The sequence below is a fragment of the Homalodisca vitripennis genome, chromosome X, assembly GCF_021130785.1.
Source record: "Homalodisca vitripennis isolate AUS2020 chromosome X, UT_GWSS_2.1, whole genome shotgun sequence".
NCBI classification, from domain to species: Eukaryota; Metazoa; Arthropoda; class Insecta; order Hemiptera; family Cicadellidae; genus Homalodisca; species Homalodisca vitripennis.
Genome location: NC_060215.1, coordinates 128943030 through 128961843, shown reverse-complemented (window position 1 = coordinate 128961843; position 18814 = coordinate 128943030). Strand labels below are relative to the sequence as shown.

General features: G+C 32.4%; 1 protein-coding gene across 1 annotated transcript in view; it reads right to left on the bottom strand.

The window, feature by feature from the left end:
• Nucleotides 1–910: 910 nt before the first annotated feature.
• The window catches only part of LOC124369859 (acetylcholine receptor subunit alpha-like), a 374793-nt gene continuing 356889 nt past the window's right edge, over nt 911–18814 (bottom strand). The window contains exons 14-16 of the mRNA XM_046827988.1: nt 15175–15406; nt 9399–9615; nt 911–6352 (exon numbers count right to left, since the gene is read on the bottom strand). Coding sequence (XP_046683944.1) covers nt 9418–9615; nt 15175–15406 — 430 coding nt within the window. The 3' untranslated portion in view covers nt 911–6352; nt 9399–9417. The remainder of the gene's footprint in view (nt 6353–9398; nt 9616–15174; nt 15407–18814) is intronic.

Below are 18814 nucleotides of genomic sequence, written 5' to 3'. Positions count from 1 at the left end.
TCTTTTTACTGTCTTAAACACTGTTAACTTACTAATTGGGGGTCTATCAAGAAAAGTGTCATTAAACAAATGCGCTGTTTCTTCATAGGGACGAACTAGATATCCATACCCACGCATCATAAGCAGCGTGATTCTCTCAAACTCACTAAGTGACATTGCTTTTAAAACTAGTAGAATAAAATGTAAACACTTAAGTAAAAAAATGTATAACTATCGCAGTACCTTCTAGTGAAGACTTTCAACTTTATCTTACGTGAACGAAATTATAACGTAGACTAAAAACCAAGCTGATATTAAAAATACAAAACTGTGGAGTTTTGCTGTGACAGTACTGTTTGTATTGCCTAAACCAGTTTATGTTTGCCTGAGATAAAAGGGCTGGAGGGACTGGACCTTGACCTCATGTTGATAAGGAGTTACGGTGGTATTATTGAATACTCTCAGTTTCTTGAAGACAAGACAGGAAAACCCCTATTTACTGTTATCCAACAAATGTAGAGGTAAAAAAAATAATTTTTTTTTAAAATTGTTTTTCAAATTTACATAACCGACATAAAACATACTACTGAAAGTAAATTAGTTACTTCACAAGACAAAATTACTAAACTTCTTTCTCATGAAATTCATACGGCCCGTACTCTGGATAGGGTCAACCTTTTTAAGTGCGGTTTACGGTAATGAGTTTCTCTTTACTAGACCTTTAATTTGATACCAAACTCGGCCTATGCTTACATTTAAGATTTTCGTCCGACTCCTCACGGGCCGTCCCCCTGAAAAGATAAAATGTCCCCACTGGTCTCAAAAACTAGGTTCTTAATACAAGTGGTGATGTACAAAATTTAATTTGTATAAGTGAAGCCATACAAAATTAGTGAAAGCGTTTCCATACTTTTTTCCACCCTGTATATATATATATGCAATTTTTAAATCAGGTTAAAACCAAAAGACTAAAGATAAAAAATGAGTTGTCTTTTATACATAAAACAACCATTTCATTAAGAAAAAATAGTTTAAAATGTAATTTTCCTTAGCCTTATTTAATTACAAATATAATTCCGTTAAGTCATAAATGAAGCTACTCGTAGTCCTAACGCTTATTAGTATAGTATTTAAGAAACCTAAAATCACTAATGTACCATCTTAAGCGTTAACGTTATATCGGCAATACAAATAAAACGAAGTCACTAAAATAATTAAAACAAATAAATCTCGCTTCCATCTTTGGAGCGTGTTTCCTCATATTTAAACTCAAGAAGTAAACTGAAATATAATTTGGTCTAATTGATTCATAGTAAAAGCATGGCTTTTATCGACACTATGTAAAATTTTGAACGTTCATGACTTATCTAACCTCATAAAATACACCGTAAATTAACACTGCATTCCTGATTTAGCCAAGTTACAGTCTAAAGATAGTGTGGTTTATTTATTTAAGATACCATATATTACATATTTTAAATATGCCTCAGTTTTATTTTTTTAAGGTGTAAAATAAAATTCTTTCTATCGATGATTTTAAGATCTAAGCAAGATTGCTCGTGTGTTAACTTAAAAAGTTCATAACAAATTTAGTTTGATTTGGGAAACTAAATATTTTAAAAATGCTTTGTATTTATACGTGTAATGTAGAAAACAATTTTTTTGAGCAAGATTCCTCTTGTTGGAATAACTCATAAGGTAAAAAGTACAATTTAACTTGATTGGCGACATTATAAGTCTAGGAATAGGTTAGTCCTATTTCTTTAAGGTGTAAGATAATATGTTCTGTTGATATGATATTTTGAGCAAAGTTCCTCAAATTGTAAAAATATGGTATTTATGAATAACGACACAAATTAATATGAGACACGTATTAGTATTTCGTTTTTCGAGTAAAATAATTTGATTTATCGTCATAATGTCTCAGTGGCGTAACTGTGAGGAGGGTAGAAGAGGGCTAGTACAGCCACCCGAGAACTGCAAAAATAAAATATTCGTATAACTGCAATACAATTTGTTTCAAATACAAGACTTAAAATAGGCTGTTCTTTTTCAAATTTAGATTTGTTCAGATTTGTCCGTGTCCTATCCCTTATAGTGTGCTTTTAAATCGTATTCATCCCCCCCCCTGAAGCCAAACCTTCGTTACACCTCCGTTAATATTTATTTCAGAGTAGTGGAAATCCCTAAAACTATAAAATCGTAAAACGCCTTTAAAATTTTTATTTTTATTTGAAAGAATAAATGGCTTGATTACACGTCTTAAAGGTCTAAGATCACTTTAATTATTTCTCAAAGTCACCTTTGAGCGAGATTTCTTTTTTTAAACAGGAAAGCTGCTAAATAAAAGATTTTTTATGTGCTTCGTGCTCAGTATAAATTAAATTGAATATTTGCCAAAAATGTATATTTTGAAAACAGCAAAAAAAAAAACAAAAAAAACAAGATATTGAATGAAATGTATGAAATTTTATAATTTGAAAACTTCTTAAATACAAAAAAACAAATAGGTCTAAAAGAAAACGTTCTAAGTGGAAAATTGAAACCTTTGAGCGAGAATACTTATGCTGAAATGTAATAAAAATACAAGAATAAACAGAAAATGTCTTTTGACGTGCAACATAACATAGTTCGAAATAGGTCTATTTTATTTGATTAAGATGTTAAAAACTTTTCTCCTTCTTTCTGAATTCGTAATTTTTTCAGTTAGATCTATCGTGTTGATAATTCTCGTATACCGGAACACGCAAACAGTTTAATTTTATTACCGATAGTTGATTAAAGCTGCGAGATCTCTAACGCATGTACAATGTCCAACGTCTTAGACTACTCGGCCACCTGATTTCCCTAATTTATGTTTAAGCTCAAAATATGTTTGTATTAAGCAAATGATTTGTTTTATTAGTTCAACGATAAAAACAATTAATTTAATCAGCAATCACGCCTAAACTTGAGCGAGGCAATTCGTGTTTATCTCAAAAACTAAACGGGAAAAACATTTATTAAATTTGTTACAGTTTGCATTCAGAACACAGCTTGGTTACATTTGTTCTCGGAATAAGGTAATCTCTTATATGACCACTAAGAGATTAACTTAGTTTTATCTTCTTTGGTTCCAAGCTCGTAATGTATACAGATAATTTTGTGTGATTGGTGACATTATACATTCTAACATTAGCTGTTTTATTTTGTTAATGTGTAAAAATGTATTCCTTTAGCACTACGTCATAAATGTAACAAATATCGCGTTTTTAATATAGTAATGGCCACAAAAACTGTTTGCTAAGCCATTCTGGATATTTAAGATGTTAAGTACATTTAGTACATTTTGTCAGCACGATATCAATGTTTGAGCGAGTTACCTCCTGTTTAAGGTCAAGAAAAGGGGAAAAGAGAGTTGGGACGTATTCAAAATAGTCAGGCAACGGCTTGTTTTATTTATTTAAGGCGTAAAACCTTTCTTCTGTCGGCAAGACGTCAACTTTTGGGTGAGATTCCCCGAGTTGAAGCTTATAATGTACACATAATTCCTTTTTCTTGATACAGTTATTCCTGTTTAAGGTTTAAGTTTTTTGTAGAAAAATGAATACTGTATGCGGGCGCAATCTTTTGCTAGGCATGTAATTCCATTTCTTGCAGTTTTTATTGGTTGGGTTTCATTCTCGTTGGTATAAAGCGTTGAAACATTATGACAAATAACTTTCGTTATGATAAAAATATAAAAAAATCTTTACATCTTCTTATAGTTAAAATTTTCAAATATTTATAGTAAATTAATTATCTTCATATAAGAAATCGGTTTAAAAAGTGGAATGGCTATAATTTTACACTGTGTAATAATGCCAAGATACTCATAAAATACCTAATTAATGTCTATTGATTACAATTAATTCAATTCCAAATATTTTATTACGAGTTTTTTCCAAGTATTTTCAAGCTCCTATTAAAAATAAACGGCTTCTATGAATGTTTTGATTTTAAAAATACATTTTTCAAACCACTATCATAAGTAATCGAAACGTGTATTGCTATTTCAAACATACATAGTTAGTTTTGAAATTGCAGATGAAATATATATTTATTAATCGCGGACAAAATCATTGGTCATAAAGTTCTCGACGATTTGGAATAATTCATTATACGAGTATACTGTTTAATTTTAGCTCATAACCATATCATTCCATTTTTAATGGTAGATAAACGGATTAAATATTCATACCAGAGATATGTGTTCTAAATTTGAGATTTTACCTACTGAAAAAGTAGGAATCTGGAGGTAATGGTTCTAATGTTCTAATTAGAACATTTGTTTATTAACATTTCTTTTCAACTAATTTTTATAAAATCTTTTTAAACGATAGTTTCATCGAAGATTTAACCTCCAAACCATTGTTATTCTCTAAAACATGTATTTAACTCATTTTATATGGATTAGACATAAGCAACAGTGAGTAAAAAAGCCGGTAATTGAGAAACACGTTCAAACATGTGTTAGGGAAAAAGAAAGAATAATACTAGTTTCATGACAAATAAAACTGGATTAATGAAACAGTTTCAGTGGAACCAGAATAAACTTAAATATTGATATAAAAGTTTTGAATTATGAAACTAGAATTTTCATCTTCAAACATCAAAGGCATATTAAAAAAACTTATTTAATTTTTTATCCTGACTTACGCTAAACTGTGCTATGTATATGGCTTGTAAAGCGCTACATCCGTAATAGATTTATGCATAAACTCAATTTTCATAGTAAATTTGGTGAATTTTTCCTATACTTTTAGATAAAAAAAAACCTTTTGCTGATGGCAACACATTTGGTTTCAAAAATGTAATTCTCATGGCATAAAATAAGTTACTAAATTCCTCAGATATAAATATATAACCAATAGTATATTCTTTAATCTAATAAACAAACTCTCAGTATATTTACCAACATAACATATATAAACACATATAGACATAATGTAAATGACCAATTTTCTATCGGAATCTGTGATATAAAAATCAGAAAATAAAAAAATATTTGGGTTTTTTTATTTCCATATCTTGTCAAAAAATTAAAGTAAAAAGAGGCGCTTCCCTTTGACTATTTTAAAATATGGCTATAACAGTATCTATTGACAGATGGGTCCACTTTGGTCCCTTTATCTAATATTAGTTTCAATAATTGTATTTTATAATGCAATTTACAATAGTTATATTACATCTTTATAACACTGTCACAGGGCTATAAGGTAGGATACGTTTTATAAGAAATGTTCTAGACTGTTTGCAAATATTAGAAGCAAGCAATTTTGAAAAATCAGACAAACTCATTTATAATTTTAAAGTATCGAAAATTTAATGGTTTACTGAAACATTTATGTATTTATTTTCTATCCAATGAAAAAATATAAATTACTACATTAGATTTTATTAAAGTATAACAAACTCTAGCAGGTTGCTTCAAAACTTTGAGATGAGTAAAATAAACAAGTATATGTTTACTCGAAACAAATGATCGTAAGAAAAAACAATCGTATAGTCTACTATGAAACAGAATGAGCATGAGTCAAGGTAATAAGCGAGAGGTTCAGTTTGTTTCTTCTATAAAGCGACACATTACGATATTGTCTTATTTTTGAGTTTGTGCTAATTTTGAAAACATGCACAGCGAACAATCTTTACTTTGAATCTCAATTCCACACTAAATTATTTATAATTATGAAGACTTTGTGGTAAAATATCCCCACCTGAATAATCCTGCTGTATAATTAAAAATAATATATTAAAATATTAAATGCTCAAGTTTAAACCTCATAAATTACGCTTTAATAAGTTAAAAATGAGCAAATGTTTCTATTTATGATATAAAACAATTTTGTATTGTAACAATGAACTAAAAATATAATTTTTAATGTTTCACAATAAAGGAGAGATAATATTATTTGTAATTAGAGAGGAAAACTAGCTGAGGATAACATTATGATATAGTTGATTTACAACATACTGGTTTTTATATAACAATAAAACAATTTCTTTTAATAAAAACAAATACTATTAACCTATACGGCCAAATTATTTGTATAAAATTTAATATTTCCTGTTTACTTAGCACTGTGCATGTTTCCTTGTCCAATCTAATCTATGTGTATCCACGTATTACACTTATAAATGAATACAACTAATATTAATTATTTATAATAAATCTTTGATTCCCAATCCAACAATAATATACTATCTGTTAAAACCTAAGATCCATACAAGTTCTGAGCAATTTATGAAAAAGAATATAGAAAATTAACGTTCTGAATAAGAAATTAGGAGTCTGCGAGATCTTCTCTGCCTCGCCTCATTTGGCTTTTGGACGTCTCCGTACTTTTCAAATAATCTGAAACAGAAAAACATGCGTATGTACTTTTTTAATATATATGCAAGGTAGAAGTATGTCACAACACGTGTCACGTAACAGGCTTCGCTGATATTGCATAAAGATTTCACATGTATATATAATTTTATGTCCTGAACGCTAAGAATGCAAGCAATAATACAGAAAAGACATTTTAATATCCTCCTGGCAGAAAAAGGAGACACTATTTCAGGCTCCTGATTGATAAGCTTCAATGACGCTCAGCCAAATTCCACGGTGGAACATACAACATACTTTAACTCGTTCTTTTCTATGTAGAAATGATGTTTCTTGCAAAGTTTAAAGTCTTTCTAGAGATACCTTGCGACATGATACATTCACATTTGTTGTCATTGGGTTGGGTTTTAAAGCAGCATTTTTAACATTGACTTTCCATTCGATTACTTTTTCTTTTAAAACTCTGAATAAAATTGTCAAATGCTGAAATCTCACATGACTGTACTCAGTTATTTAGACTGATTTAATCTGCTGTTTTCTCGTTACAGTAATGGTTACCACAAAACAATTGTAAAACTATTCGCTATCAGTAAGCCAAATCTAATTCAGTGACATTCACCATCATCGAGTTCAATCCAATATTGGTCAATCCGTTTTCAATATCTCGTGCGGAAAGACAGGCAGATAGAAAGAAATAAAAATCTTCCCGCTCCTAAAGTTTCAATCTTCGCTAAAGGTCAATCAATTAAGAATAGTAAAGCCGTCAGAAACTAGTTGACTAATTAAACTAATTCCTTATCTTCGCTGTGTATCGGCCAGCCTGGAACCGGCAAAGTTAGCTGATTGAGGCGCAAAGACTGGCAGAACAGCCGGAGCAAACCAAGTGAGAGGCAGTAAGAGCTATGCTTCATAGCCAAGTCAACGAAGGTTGAAATTGGTCTTATGTTGGAAGTAATACCCGGATAGCTGAATATTCCTTGTTGAAAGACTATCGTAAGATATGTAATTTAAGTGTCCTTCTAATATTCCCTCTGTGCTTTTCCCCATCAGCCTTTGGACATAAATTTTGCAGGCCTTTAGGAAGTGAACTGTAAATCTGAAAGTAATGCAAGATGAATACAACAGAGTATTTGATTCGTTTTCTTGATAAACCCTTAGTTTCATGGTATTTTCGGCATGAGCTGAAATAAAAACGAGCAACGTAACTTTTTTGTTTTGTTAGACTAAAACTAATTAAACGAAATTGGAATATATGATCCAAATACTTGTTTTTAGGTATTATTGGTAGCCTGTGATATATGTGTAATTGATCAAAATTACGCTATCCTTCTCCTGTATTTCTTCCTTTCCTCCAAATTGTGGAAATCAATTTGCAGGCCTGAAGGAAATCAGCATCAAAGACAATTCATCCTTCACTGCAATACTGAATGATTGGATACTTTGGATTCATCATACTCTATGGCTATATGAAACCAAACACTATAACTTAAAAGGTCTTCCATCACCATCATCGTTGTGTGTATGTGCAAGAATCTAAAGATATTAACACAGATAGTCTGTTGGTGCAATAATTTCCAGACATCACATTAAAATAAGGATAAGATATCAAAGATAGCAATAAGTTTCTTGGTGGCTATTGACCACAAGACCTCTCTCTTTACTTAACCGTCTTTATGTATTCATGTCTCCAAACTTAAACTGGTAGCAGATTGTTCTCAGCAAACTTTGTACTGGTAAATACTGGTAAACTCTGAGCAGGTACTAAGCGCGTGATGACAGTGATAGTCTTGTCAGATTGAAATTTGTATTTAAATGTGACTTTCTTATTAGTCTCGCAAGCTGAAACAATGAGAATCGTTTAATGTTGAAACCTCACGAAGCGTGTACATTTCTCCATTCGAAATAATTGTATGTTTTGACTCGTATTTTTGTGTAGAAGATTATTCCAGCTTTTATTTTAGCATTTAGTTTACAAAAATAACGTAGTCTGATTTTGATTTCAATGTTTAAAAAATAACGAGGAAGTGTTAAATCCTACAACCGCTTGGCCGTGAAAGGGGAAAATTTTTAATAATTTTTGATATACTTTTGTTCAAAATTTTATTCAAATTCACAGTTTCAAAAAAAGCTAGTAACAGTTATTTTTTTTTACTGAACGTTGTCAGATATTTTCAATATTTAACAGCACAGAGCGTTGGAATCAGCTGTTTAGTTTTCAATATGTCACTAAGCAGGTGATTCCAACACTCTGTGCAGTTAAATATCAGTCAGGCATACCAACTATCCGAAAAGTAGAATAAGACTCCCTTCACACAACCATACATAAACGGGGTTTTAGGAATTATTGGATGAAAACTACGAGAAAAGTTAATATATATGGTATTTTTGTAATTCGTAAAATATTTACATTCTTTTGATTAAGTAAATAATGGAAGAAATTTCATCCAAATTTCAAGGGGAACAGGTTTAAATATAGGTACTGATAAAAAAATCTACGACAGTTTGAAATTTTTTACCAAAACCAGTTTGTTGTGTGCAGCGAGTGAACAATGTACACGTAATCATCAACTTGACACATTAATTTGTTGGTCTTATTATTACACACAACTTTGTTCATTGAACCTTTGCTGTATTTATTATAGCTAGTTTAAAAGGTCCCTCCAGTGTGCATGAAATTTGGAACACAGTGTATTTTAATGTTATAGCCTTAAAAATAGAGTTAGAGTAATTCTTATCTGGAAAATCTTTTCAAAATACCTTCTCAGGGGTATTTAACTAGTAATATTAAATGTTATTTTCGACAATAACCACATAACAATTAACTGTTGGACACTGTACAATTCGATAATAATTTAAGCACTGATCGTTGCACATTTATAAATTATCTGGCCATTAATATTGTACAGGATTTTGGTGCAGTAAGGGAAAGTACAGCAACATCTATGTCTTGATCATAGGGCACTTACATATATCTATGCACGTAAATTTACTAAATGTTTCTTTCAATATAAATCAAGGATAGGTGATAAACATCTTAAAGCTTAAAGCAACGAAAGTTATAATGACTTACCCGTACGCGTCGATGAGACTTAAAGCCCCGTGGCGATGTGTGGCTTGGCGGTCGTGGAGGCGATTTCGGACAGCCTGACGTCGATGGGTATCCGATCGTCATACAGTGTGGGTGCCTGAAGGATGATTCCTGCAGTACCCACCAGGACCGCCAATGTGAATATCCACAAAAACAGCCGGTCAAGGACCATAGCCACGTACTTCCAGTCCTCCTTCACCTGTATACATAAGACACGTTTAGGCTAACCTCGTTCACTAAATTCTTTTACAAAGTTCCAACAGGAGTATCCTAAACAAAATTATCACAAGGATTCATTTTTGCCTGCCAGTAAAACCTAAACTAACCAGAGTAAAAACCGACATGTCATTAAACGTATAGAGAACTAGATGCCCAGGAGTGGCACGTCACTAACCACCCTGAATATTGGGCTAAAAAGGTCTTGTTTCCAGCGAAGGATGACTGTTGGAGTGGATGAGGCTTCTTTCATGTCAAAGTCTCAATGTCAATGTTTTAAAGTATAAAAATGAAGGATCATCCAGTTCTACTGCCCCATTGACTGGAAGAAGCTGGAACAGGGTCAACCTTCCTTTCTTCTAATTTTATCCATTCTGAATATACTGCCTCTCCGAAACAGTGCAAAGGCTCTTTTAAGACAACGAACAATAAGGGGTTTCCTCATCTTCTTATCGCAACCGAACATAAACATAAACACCCCAAAAACATCCAGTCCAGAATAATCAAGGCGTATTACCAGTAATGCCATCCCATAACTAATGTCCACAATAGAAAGTCAAGAATTATGGATGCATACTTCAAATCTACATTTTTACATATCCATTTCTGATACATTTTCATATACATGACTTGCTTTACATGTATGAAATGCCTCTGCCGGAGTTTCTCCAAGAGGAAGACTGAAAGATAATGCCCCTAATGATCCCAGTAATCATGCTGTGACTATCCAACCATCCGACAAGATGAAGAATAGCCATATATTTTGAAGCGTTTTTCGGCTTCTCAAGTCTTATTTATGCCTTAACACATCTAACAAATTTTTAGATTCCTTTAAGAAGGCTCTCTACTTAAAGAATAATATTCACAATGCCCATCATGACTGCATTTAACTAAATGTACGAGTATTTTATTATTTTTACTACAATTGATTAATGATTAAATGGCTTGCAATTCATTTGGGTGGCTTTATTCAAACACGAATTTTCTATTGTTATAAAACATCTCGCCATCTCGTTTTCCCTCCGACACACAAGTGTTAAAGAGGCTACAGAAGTAGCCTCTTCAGCTTTTGAGTGGTTCAGATTTTAGAACAGAACTCTTTTTATATGGATCATGAAATGTATAGTTTACTAGGGTCTGGATTCAGCATAGTTTTAAGATCTCTTACAATACTGTAACTACACATAATGTTTCAGATTTGCCATTTTAGCTTGAATGTGAAGTGATTTGTGCTTAATTTTAATTACACATTTAATGATACTAGTTTAGTGATACTTAGTATTAGTTTTACTAAGTGAATGCTTTAAAGATAGTGAGCATGGATTTGAATTTTGTGATTTGATCTTTAAATCAGATTGCAGTTCTGTGTTGGGTTAGTTATACATGTGGAATATACTACAATGAAGATATCATAATATAGTGTTAGATTAATGGACCTTTTACTCACAGAATGATTAAAAATGTCCGAAAAGTCTTGTTACCTTCGCAACCCTTCCATCAAAAGAAGAAACTAAAAACTTGACTTTAAACAATATAAATGTTCATGATTGGTTACTAATATTCATTTTCCTATTTGCGAAAAGTTTTATACAGGGTTCCTGAATTAAAACCACGGGAATTATTTTACATACCATCCTCTAACATACTATAGCGTAAGTAACTGTATAAAAAGAATCTCAACCACCCCCACACAGAGTCATAAACTATTCATACTCCAAGAACCTACTAATTAGAATTTGGGAAAATCACAACCGGTAGCTAATCCACATTAATCCCACGATAATGCCATTCTTATGCCTTGTAGACCGTCCCTTAATATGATTAAAAAATATATTTGCATAAACAAGGCAATATTTAAGTATATTACTGATAAGTATTTTAATGCTTTACGTTTTATGGTTTCAAAAATATAAAGTCGTAAGACTTTGCCAGCTATAATGGTGCAAATAGTGGGCATTAATTTTGGTAGTATTAAAATTTTATACTCATGTTGACAATTAAAAAAAACTATTAATTATACTAAGGTTCACACCACGGTTCAAAAAGATGTCAAAACGTGTAATTAATTAATAAATTTGTAGGCTATTCGTTCCAAATGTGTAATTTAAAACGAAAATTGACAAGAATACAAAACTTCATCGGTGTTCCTTAATATATTTCCAAGCTCAAATTTTTAAACTTTGATTTCATATTTCTAAAATGGATCTAAAATATCACTAAAATTTAGTTGAAGTATCTCAGTTAACTTCCTGTATATTTGGAAATTTGTATATACTAATGGTGGCACAGCTAAAATGAGCACCCTGTATGTCTGTTCTTTTTCAACATATCGTGCGGACAGATATATAGAAAAACAGGCCGAAATCCCCCGTAGGCCTGTTAAAAAAAACAAAAAACAAACAATTGCAATCGCAGGGCCAATAAAATAATATTTTATAACTTTATAAACTGTTAAATTATTAAAATCTCTAATGTTGACTTCTGGATTGTCCTATTTTCTATCTATTTTTCCCACATAAACATAAAAAATAATCTGGATCTAACATATTGTTATGTTTTTAACAAAACCTTCTTTTCATAAAGCATTTAGAGCTGGCTTGCAGACTATGTGAACTTGAAACTTGTAACCGCCGCGGGTCAGAGTATCGGGTCATGTTCAAATCCTTAACAAGGCCTTCAGCATACTCTTCAATGTCAAACATCATTGCTACAACGCAGCAAAGTGTCTCAAAATGTGTTGTATTAGGTCAAGCATAACTTAACAACATGAAACAGCTGGAGAGTGAAAAATTCAATTACTTCTCACTCTTTTCCTAAAATGTAAAAGTTTAGTTCTAGAGAAGTTTATCAGATCATGCAAGATACTATTACTTAAAAATAACTGTTAATATAAGTTTCTGATTTTTTGGGTAATAAATTTAAGTAGTTCATTATTGGGTTACTAGTTTGAACTAATTTCTAAGTACTCTAGTAATCCTCATTGAGACGTTTATAGCAACCTTTTTTAAGTTTATACAATGATTTAGCAATATTTTACAGACTTAAGAATAATTAATAAATTCAAAACCGTTAAGAATGAAACATACGTTACTATTCTACGAAAATTATAATTTTTCGTAATAACGTTACTGCTCTATTTAATTTTAATAAGCTATTTTAAATATTTTTTTAATTTTATTTTTTGTATGTTTTTAAAAAAAGGAGAAGCGGATCTCCTTTTATGCCTTATTCTGCCCGTCCTCATGGGCCACTGGCCTGTGCGAGGATCTTATCAAACAGAATAAGGGGTAGAGTCGATACAGTACAAGGTCGATGGTAATGATAAAAAGTGCAAAGGTCACAGGCAGGATTCCAAACTGCGATATCTCTACTCAGACTCAAAGTCCAACGTCTTAGACCACTAAATAAACACATCGGCACTCCCCAATAAATATATCCAATTAATATATAATATATCCAATAAATATAAAATATATCCAATAAAGTTTCGGTAAACAATTAATTATGCATATCAGAGGGAGAGTTTAGTGCGTGATGTGCATGATGTTGATAGATTATAACGCTACTAGTTGTTTAGTGTAGGTAATGGAAGTCCTAACAAATTAAAATGCAACTTTAGAAAAGTTAAAAACAATGTATAATCAGGACAAAATTATTCGGTAAAAAATAGTTCTCAGTTAAAATACAAATAAGAAGTGTGTAACCGAATTTGTATTGAAAATTAAATACAGCTTATCTTAACATTTAACTGACAGTTAAAATATGTTTAACAGACGGATTACAGCACAAATGGCAAGTGTGATGAACGAAAAACTACGGTGAATACAAATCCAAAATGTTAACTATAAATTTTAATAATGAATAAAAGACAAACAAGATTTATTTTCCTGGTTCTAATCAGACATTTTAACTACACAAAAGCTGAGCTGGATACGTAGGATGTCGGGAGAATTGTGAGGGGGATTAGCTTGGTTTAAAATTGCACTGTCCAATAAAAACAAGTTTTATTAGAAATGTGGATTTTTCTTTTGCATTATATATCAAATTGTGTGACTCATATTATTATTTAAGTAGAATTATTACAGTAGTATTTTTCACTCCATCCTACAATTGTCGATGCTTTTAAACCTTTCAATTACTTTTATCTTTGTTTTAAATAGATAATGAGGTAGATATAGATTTGGCATCTTCAATATGACTATAGCAGACTCAATCTATATTGATTTCTAGGTTCACAGTTTCAATGACGTTTGTCACGTTTTAAGATAAAAAATGTTTAATTTCCTAATTAATTAGCACAGAAACAATCGAAATGCTCTGGAAATAATCGGAATTTTTCATAGCGCGGAACGATTGTATATATTATATATATGTATATTGCCTGGTGGTTCTGGTGAACGTATGCTCAAGGTTATAATTACAATCTCTTCCCGCCAAATATTTTCCCACTCCACTATGCCGGCAGAAGCCTTCCCCGAAAGTCTCTGATTATGACATGTGAGACTCCAAGTCAAAATATCCTTCGCTGTGGGATCTCTTATAGTGGAATTATTTTCTGCGGTATAATTCAATATTAGACGTTCTCAAAAAATTTATGTATCGACTTTACTCTCCATCACTTTAAGGAGTCTCACAGAGGAGGATCCAATAGGGAAGAACCGTATAGGTCTTTTACATGAGACGCCGAGCTTTTACATTTTTATCTATTCCATTCTTCGTTGCAGGACTCCTCTGTACAGAAATGACCCATTCAGATATTCAATAATATTATCAACTTATAATTCATTAGTTTGCAATGGGCTTAATATATATATATATATATATATATATATATATATATATTTTTTTTTCGGTATAAGACTGATCTTAATATATTAACCTGGATTATGGTATTGACCCTTTTGTACATATAATCTTATTATAATAATAGTTATATTGAACTTATAAGGATGGGATAGTTTTGACATCTTGTTTTTAATCTTTCCATTACTGACTAACACATTATTAGTGGACATAACATAACATATCCAGGATGGTATGTTCCATGACATGTTTCCATGACATGTGGATGGTATCCTTTACAAGGGAACGTTAGTACTTTGAATCACATTGGTTTTGGCAGTTTCGTCATTAACTGTTTGATATTAGACAGGAAACGTATAATATTTCATAATTATACTCTGCTTGTCAGTTAGGTTTTTCAGAAATTTCATTTATTTGTAGTTGTGTAGAGGATAAAAGTTTAAATTTTAAATGTAACGACCGCGACCTCTTGGATTACATTTTTTAATTTCATTAAAACTAATTCAAAGTAAGCAAAGTCGAAGCAAGTGTTCAGTTCCCATGCTACTACAACGAGCCATTGTTTTTCACTGGCAATATGAGCAAATCCCAACGTTCAGGTGCGAGACAAGAATAAATTGTTATTAAAATTTATGAAAAATTGTGAAATTGTTAGAAATTGCCAGATACATTTGGAGCATTGGAACTAATAACAGTTTTAAAGGCAAATAAGTAGTAGGGTAATGTTAGTAATAGGTACTTTAGTGGAGTCCTCCTCGCGCTTGGTGTGGTCAGCGATGAACCGCACACCGTCGATGGCTTTGTGCAGTTCGGGGCAGTGGTGCCAGTGGGTGAGGCGGCGACAAAGGGGCGGCAGGGTGGTGTCCTCGGTTGGCGGTGGGGGTGGCAGGTCATCCGGGCACAGCATGGCGGGAAGTGGTGGCGTGCCATGGATACGGCATGCACTGCCTAACCCAGAGGCCGCTAGTTCTCTGCAAAGTACTATTGGTTTAAGAAAATCGACAGAAACGTGTTTTATTTATCATAATGTTGTCATAATGAAGTGCAACGGTTTGTAATTAAAAGCTGTATTTTAGGTTTTTTGATGATTAAATATTTGTATTTTGTTGGAGCGCTTGTCTGCGAAGTAGCTATTACAAATATAATAAATACGAGTGAAGTAACAGCATTTCAAAACCAATTAGATTATTAGTTCGTCTTCATTTGCAATCTCACAATGTGGATTTAAAGTAAAAGCGAAGTAAAGTAAAGATGTCTAAGTTATCAGGCGAAGTTAGGGCTAAGAAGCCCTCTCTAACACTTAACCTGGGAACCAACGGCTTAAAGGTGACTTTTGAACCAACACCAATGAATCGGAAGGCGGGCTGCTTACAAGGACAGGATCGCTCAGCGGTCACTCATCCAAGCAGCAGCCACGATCGACGTTACTTGATTTGGAGATTTAAACTTTAAGGAAGAGTAGCAAAATTAAAAACGAGAAACAGGTGTTGTCTTCTAGAGTAGAGCATATAAAGAACATTTATGCATTACATGTGAAACGATATTACATTATCAATTTAAACTTTGGACAAATTCAAGACAACTATGCAAAGGTACTCACGATAACTGATATCCAAACATTTAAGCTCAATGACCAGTTATGTAAAATGAAATATTTGAAAATCACCACCAAAGAATTTCAAACTTTGGTTCACAGTTTTCCCGCTTGTAATATGGAAATTTAAAACAGGGCTGTAAACTAGTTTCAATTTTCTCTTATTTCAAATCCAATTTTAATGGACGGGTCTCTGCGCTTGATTTAGTTTATGGTATATAAATTACCAAATCCGACTTAAGTGTTTATAATAGTTCCAGACTTCGGTGGCATAGACGTGGGAGAACTATTGAGTTTGTCGAAAAATACTTTGAAAGTAAACGATTAAACCTATTGCACTAAATCAGATAACCTTGAAATTGCAACATTGCACAGTAAACACTATATAATTAAAAAATAACCAACAAATATAATGGTACAATGAGACTCTTTACACGGCCAGAAAAACGTAAATGTGCGTGTGTGCAAGTATTTTAGAGAATGTAGCAAATTATCAAAATCAAATCGTTAAATTCTAATACCTTCTCACAAATCGATGGCATGTGCATAAGATCATAAAAGTAGTGATTTTTGAAGGACGAATAACTATTTTTCTGATGTATCCAGAAAGCGTAGCATACTGTGAACCAGCTTAGATGGGTTGTTTGGTTTGCCAACAAACATTGCATTACTTGTACAGGTGTATAAAAATAGCCAGATAACAAACTTATTTTCCTAGAACTTTGATGAAATGTTGCACTCAGATTTGAAAACAGTCCAAAAAACTGTTGAACCGGGAAAGTTCGTAAAGTACAGAATTAATAACATGAGTTACCGATCAATATTACACAAAGTAAGAAACCCCCGTATCGAAATTCAGCTAAAAGGAAAGTTGCGAATAATCAATACTTTGTACAGTTTGGTGGTAAATTTGAAGACAGCTACGTCATTACAATCATGTTTTGTTGGACACATATAGCAGCGTTTATGTAATACGATAGAAATGGCATGCTTTATTCATAGAAAAACGTTACCATTATTATTATACAGAGCAATGAAAAATAAGGTCAACGCTGAGGTGTTGTCTGCTAGTATAAAACATGATATGATAAGTAGAATTGTATACTATAATAAAGTACCTGGCACAACAGTGGAAGACAATAAAAATAATTTTGACAATTATCTTCGTTTAAAGCGATGAATACATTATATATCCCCTACGGACAGAGGATAAAATCTTTAAAGCACGATAGTTCCAAGAGTAGTGGCCTTTATATGATGCCTCCATATGTTGAGATGCTGTAGAGTGTTTGTGACGTAGTACTTTGGTTTTATTTTCAATGAGTGCCTCAGAGCAGTTATTTTTTCAGATATGTTGAAGACTGGGTTTGTGGTTCCACAACCAAAGTCTGGACCACAAGAAGACGATGTTAACTTTATACCAGTATTAAACTAACCGGCATTGGAAAAATTCTTTAAAAAACTTATTATAATCAAGATCTACCTCTTTTTAGTTACTTATAGAGTCCTGCAAATGCGGGGTTACTTTTGGGAAATCCACAGTTAGCTACCTTGTGATTCTTAAATAAGAAGCTATTAAAGTCTTTAGTTGTAAGAAACGATCTGACGTTTTATATTTAGATTTTCTAAGGAATCTGGCCATCTATTGAACTGGGTTGCTACATATTCATTAAATCGGAGGCTTGTGATTTATGGGATCTTTTTCTTAAGAGTTCTCAGCAACATCTGGAGTTCTCTAGGGGTCTCACTTGCGTCTACTAATCTTCATAAATTTCATCTACGATATTGGAATAAGTCTGAGAGGTTGTTAACTTCTGTTTCCTGGCGACGTAAAGTTAGTTAAGGTGGTTGGATCTCAAGGCGACTGTATTTTCTTCCGGGAGGATTAGATGGCTGTCGAAGAGTGGTGTGGCCAGACATCATGAAGCTTGACGTGACGAAATATTCTGTTAGCACTTTCCACCTCATCAAGAATCCAATTATTCATCATTACTATTTGTGGGATTAAATGTTGATACGTTGTACAGTCGTTAAAGATCTTGGAGATGTTTCAGCGAGGGTATGGATCTCTGGGGATTTTAATTTGTACCTCCAGTACTCTAAACAATAAGGATTCTGTAATTACTATATTTGGTTCATGTGATATGACGTGACCTATTCTGGAATACCCTAATAAAATAGTGTGGGTACCATATCAAGTTGCTCTTGAAAAACAGTTGGAACATATACAAAATAGATTCCTGCGATTGATTGGCTATCATTTGGGGATTCAGTTGAGGCAGGTTCCTCTCAATGACATATTCTGGGACACTATTCGATTGTATGCAGAAGAAACGTTTAGGATTTCCTGTTTTTTTACTCAGTTATCGCAGGGATTATTGAAAGCCCATTGTCAGCCGTATTGACTTCCGCTGCTCTTCTGTTACAAGATCAAGAGAGCTTTTTGGTATGAGATCCAATAGTAGGTATTATGAATTGTCCAGTACTCTAGATAGGATCCAACGCCTTGGAAATGTGCCACCCCTCATTTATACATGATTTTAATTTTTTTGGAGCAAATATTAACACAATTATAGGAATCTTATAAAACACACACACACACACACACACACACACACACACACACACACACACACAAATATTTAAATAGTGCTGTCGAGCAAGCAAAATTAAACCGTATACACAGATGGCTATAATAAGAAAGAAAGAAACAAAAATGGAAGGCGATGTAAATCAATAACAATTTCTCTATTTTAAAGGGAAAAAGATATAATAAAAGTTTTTA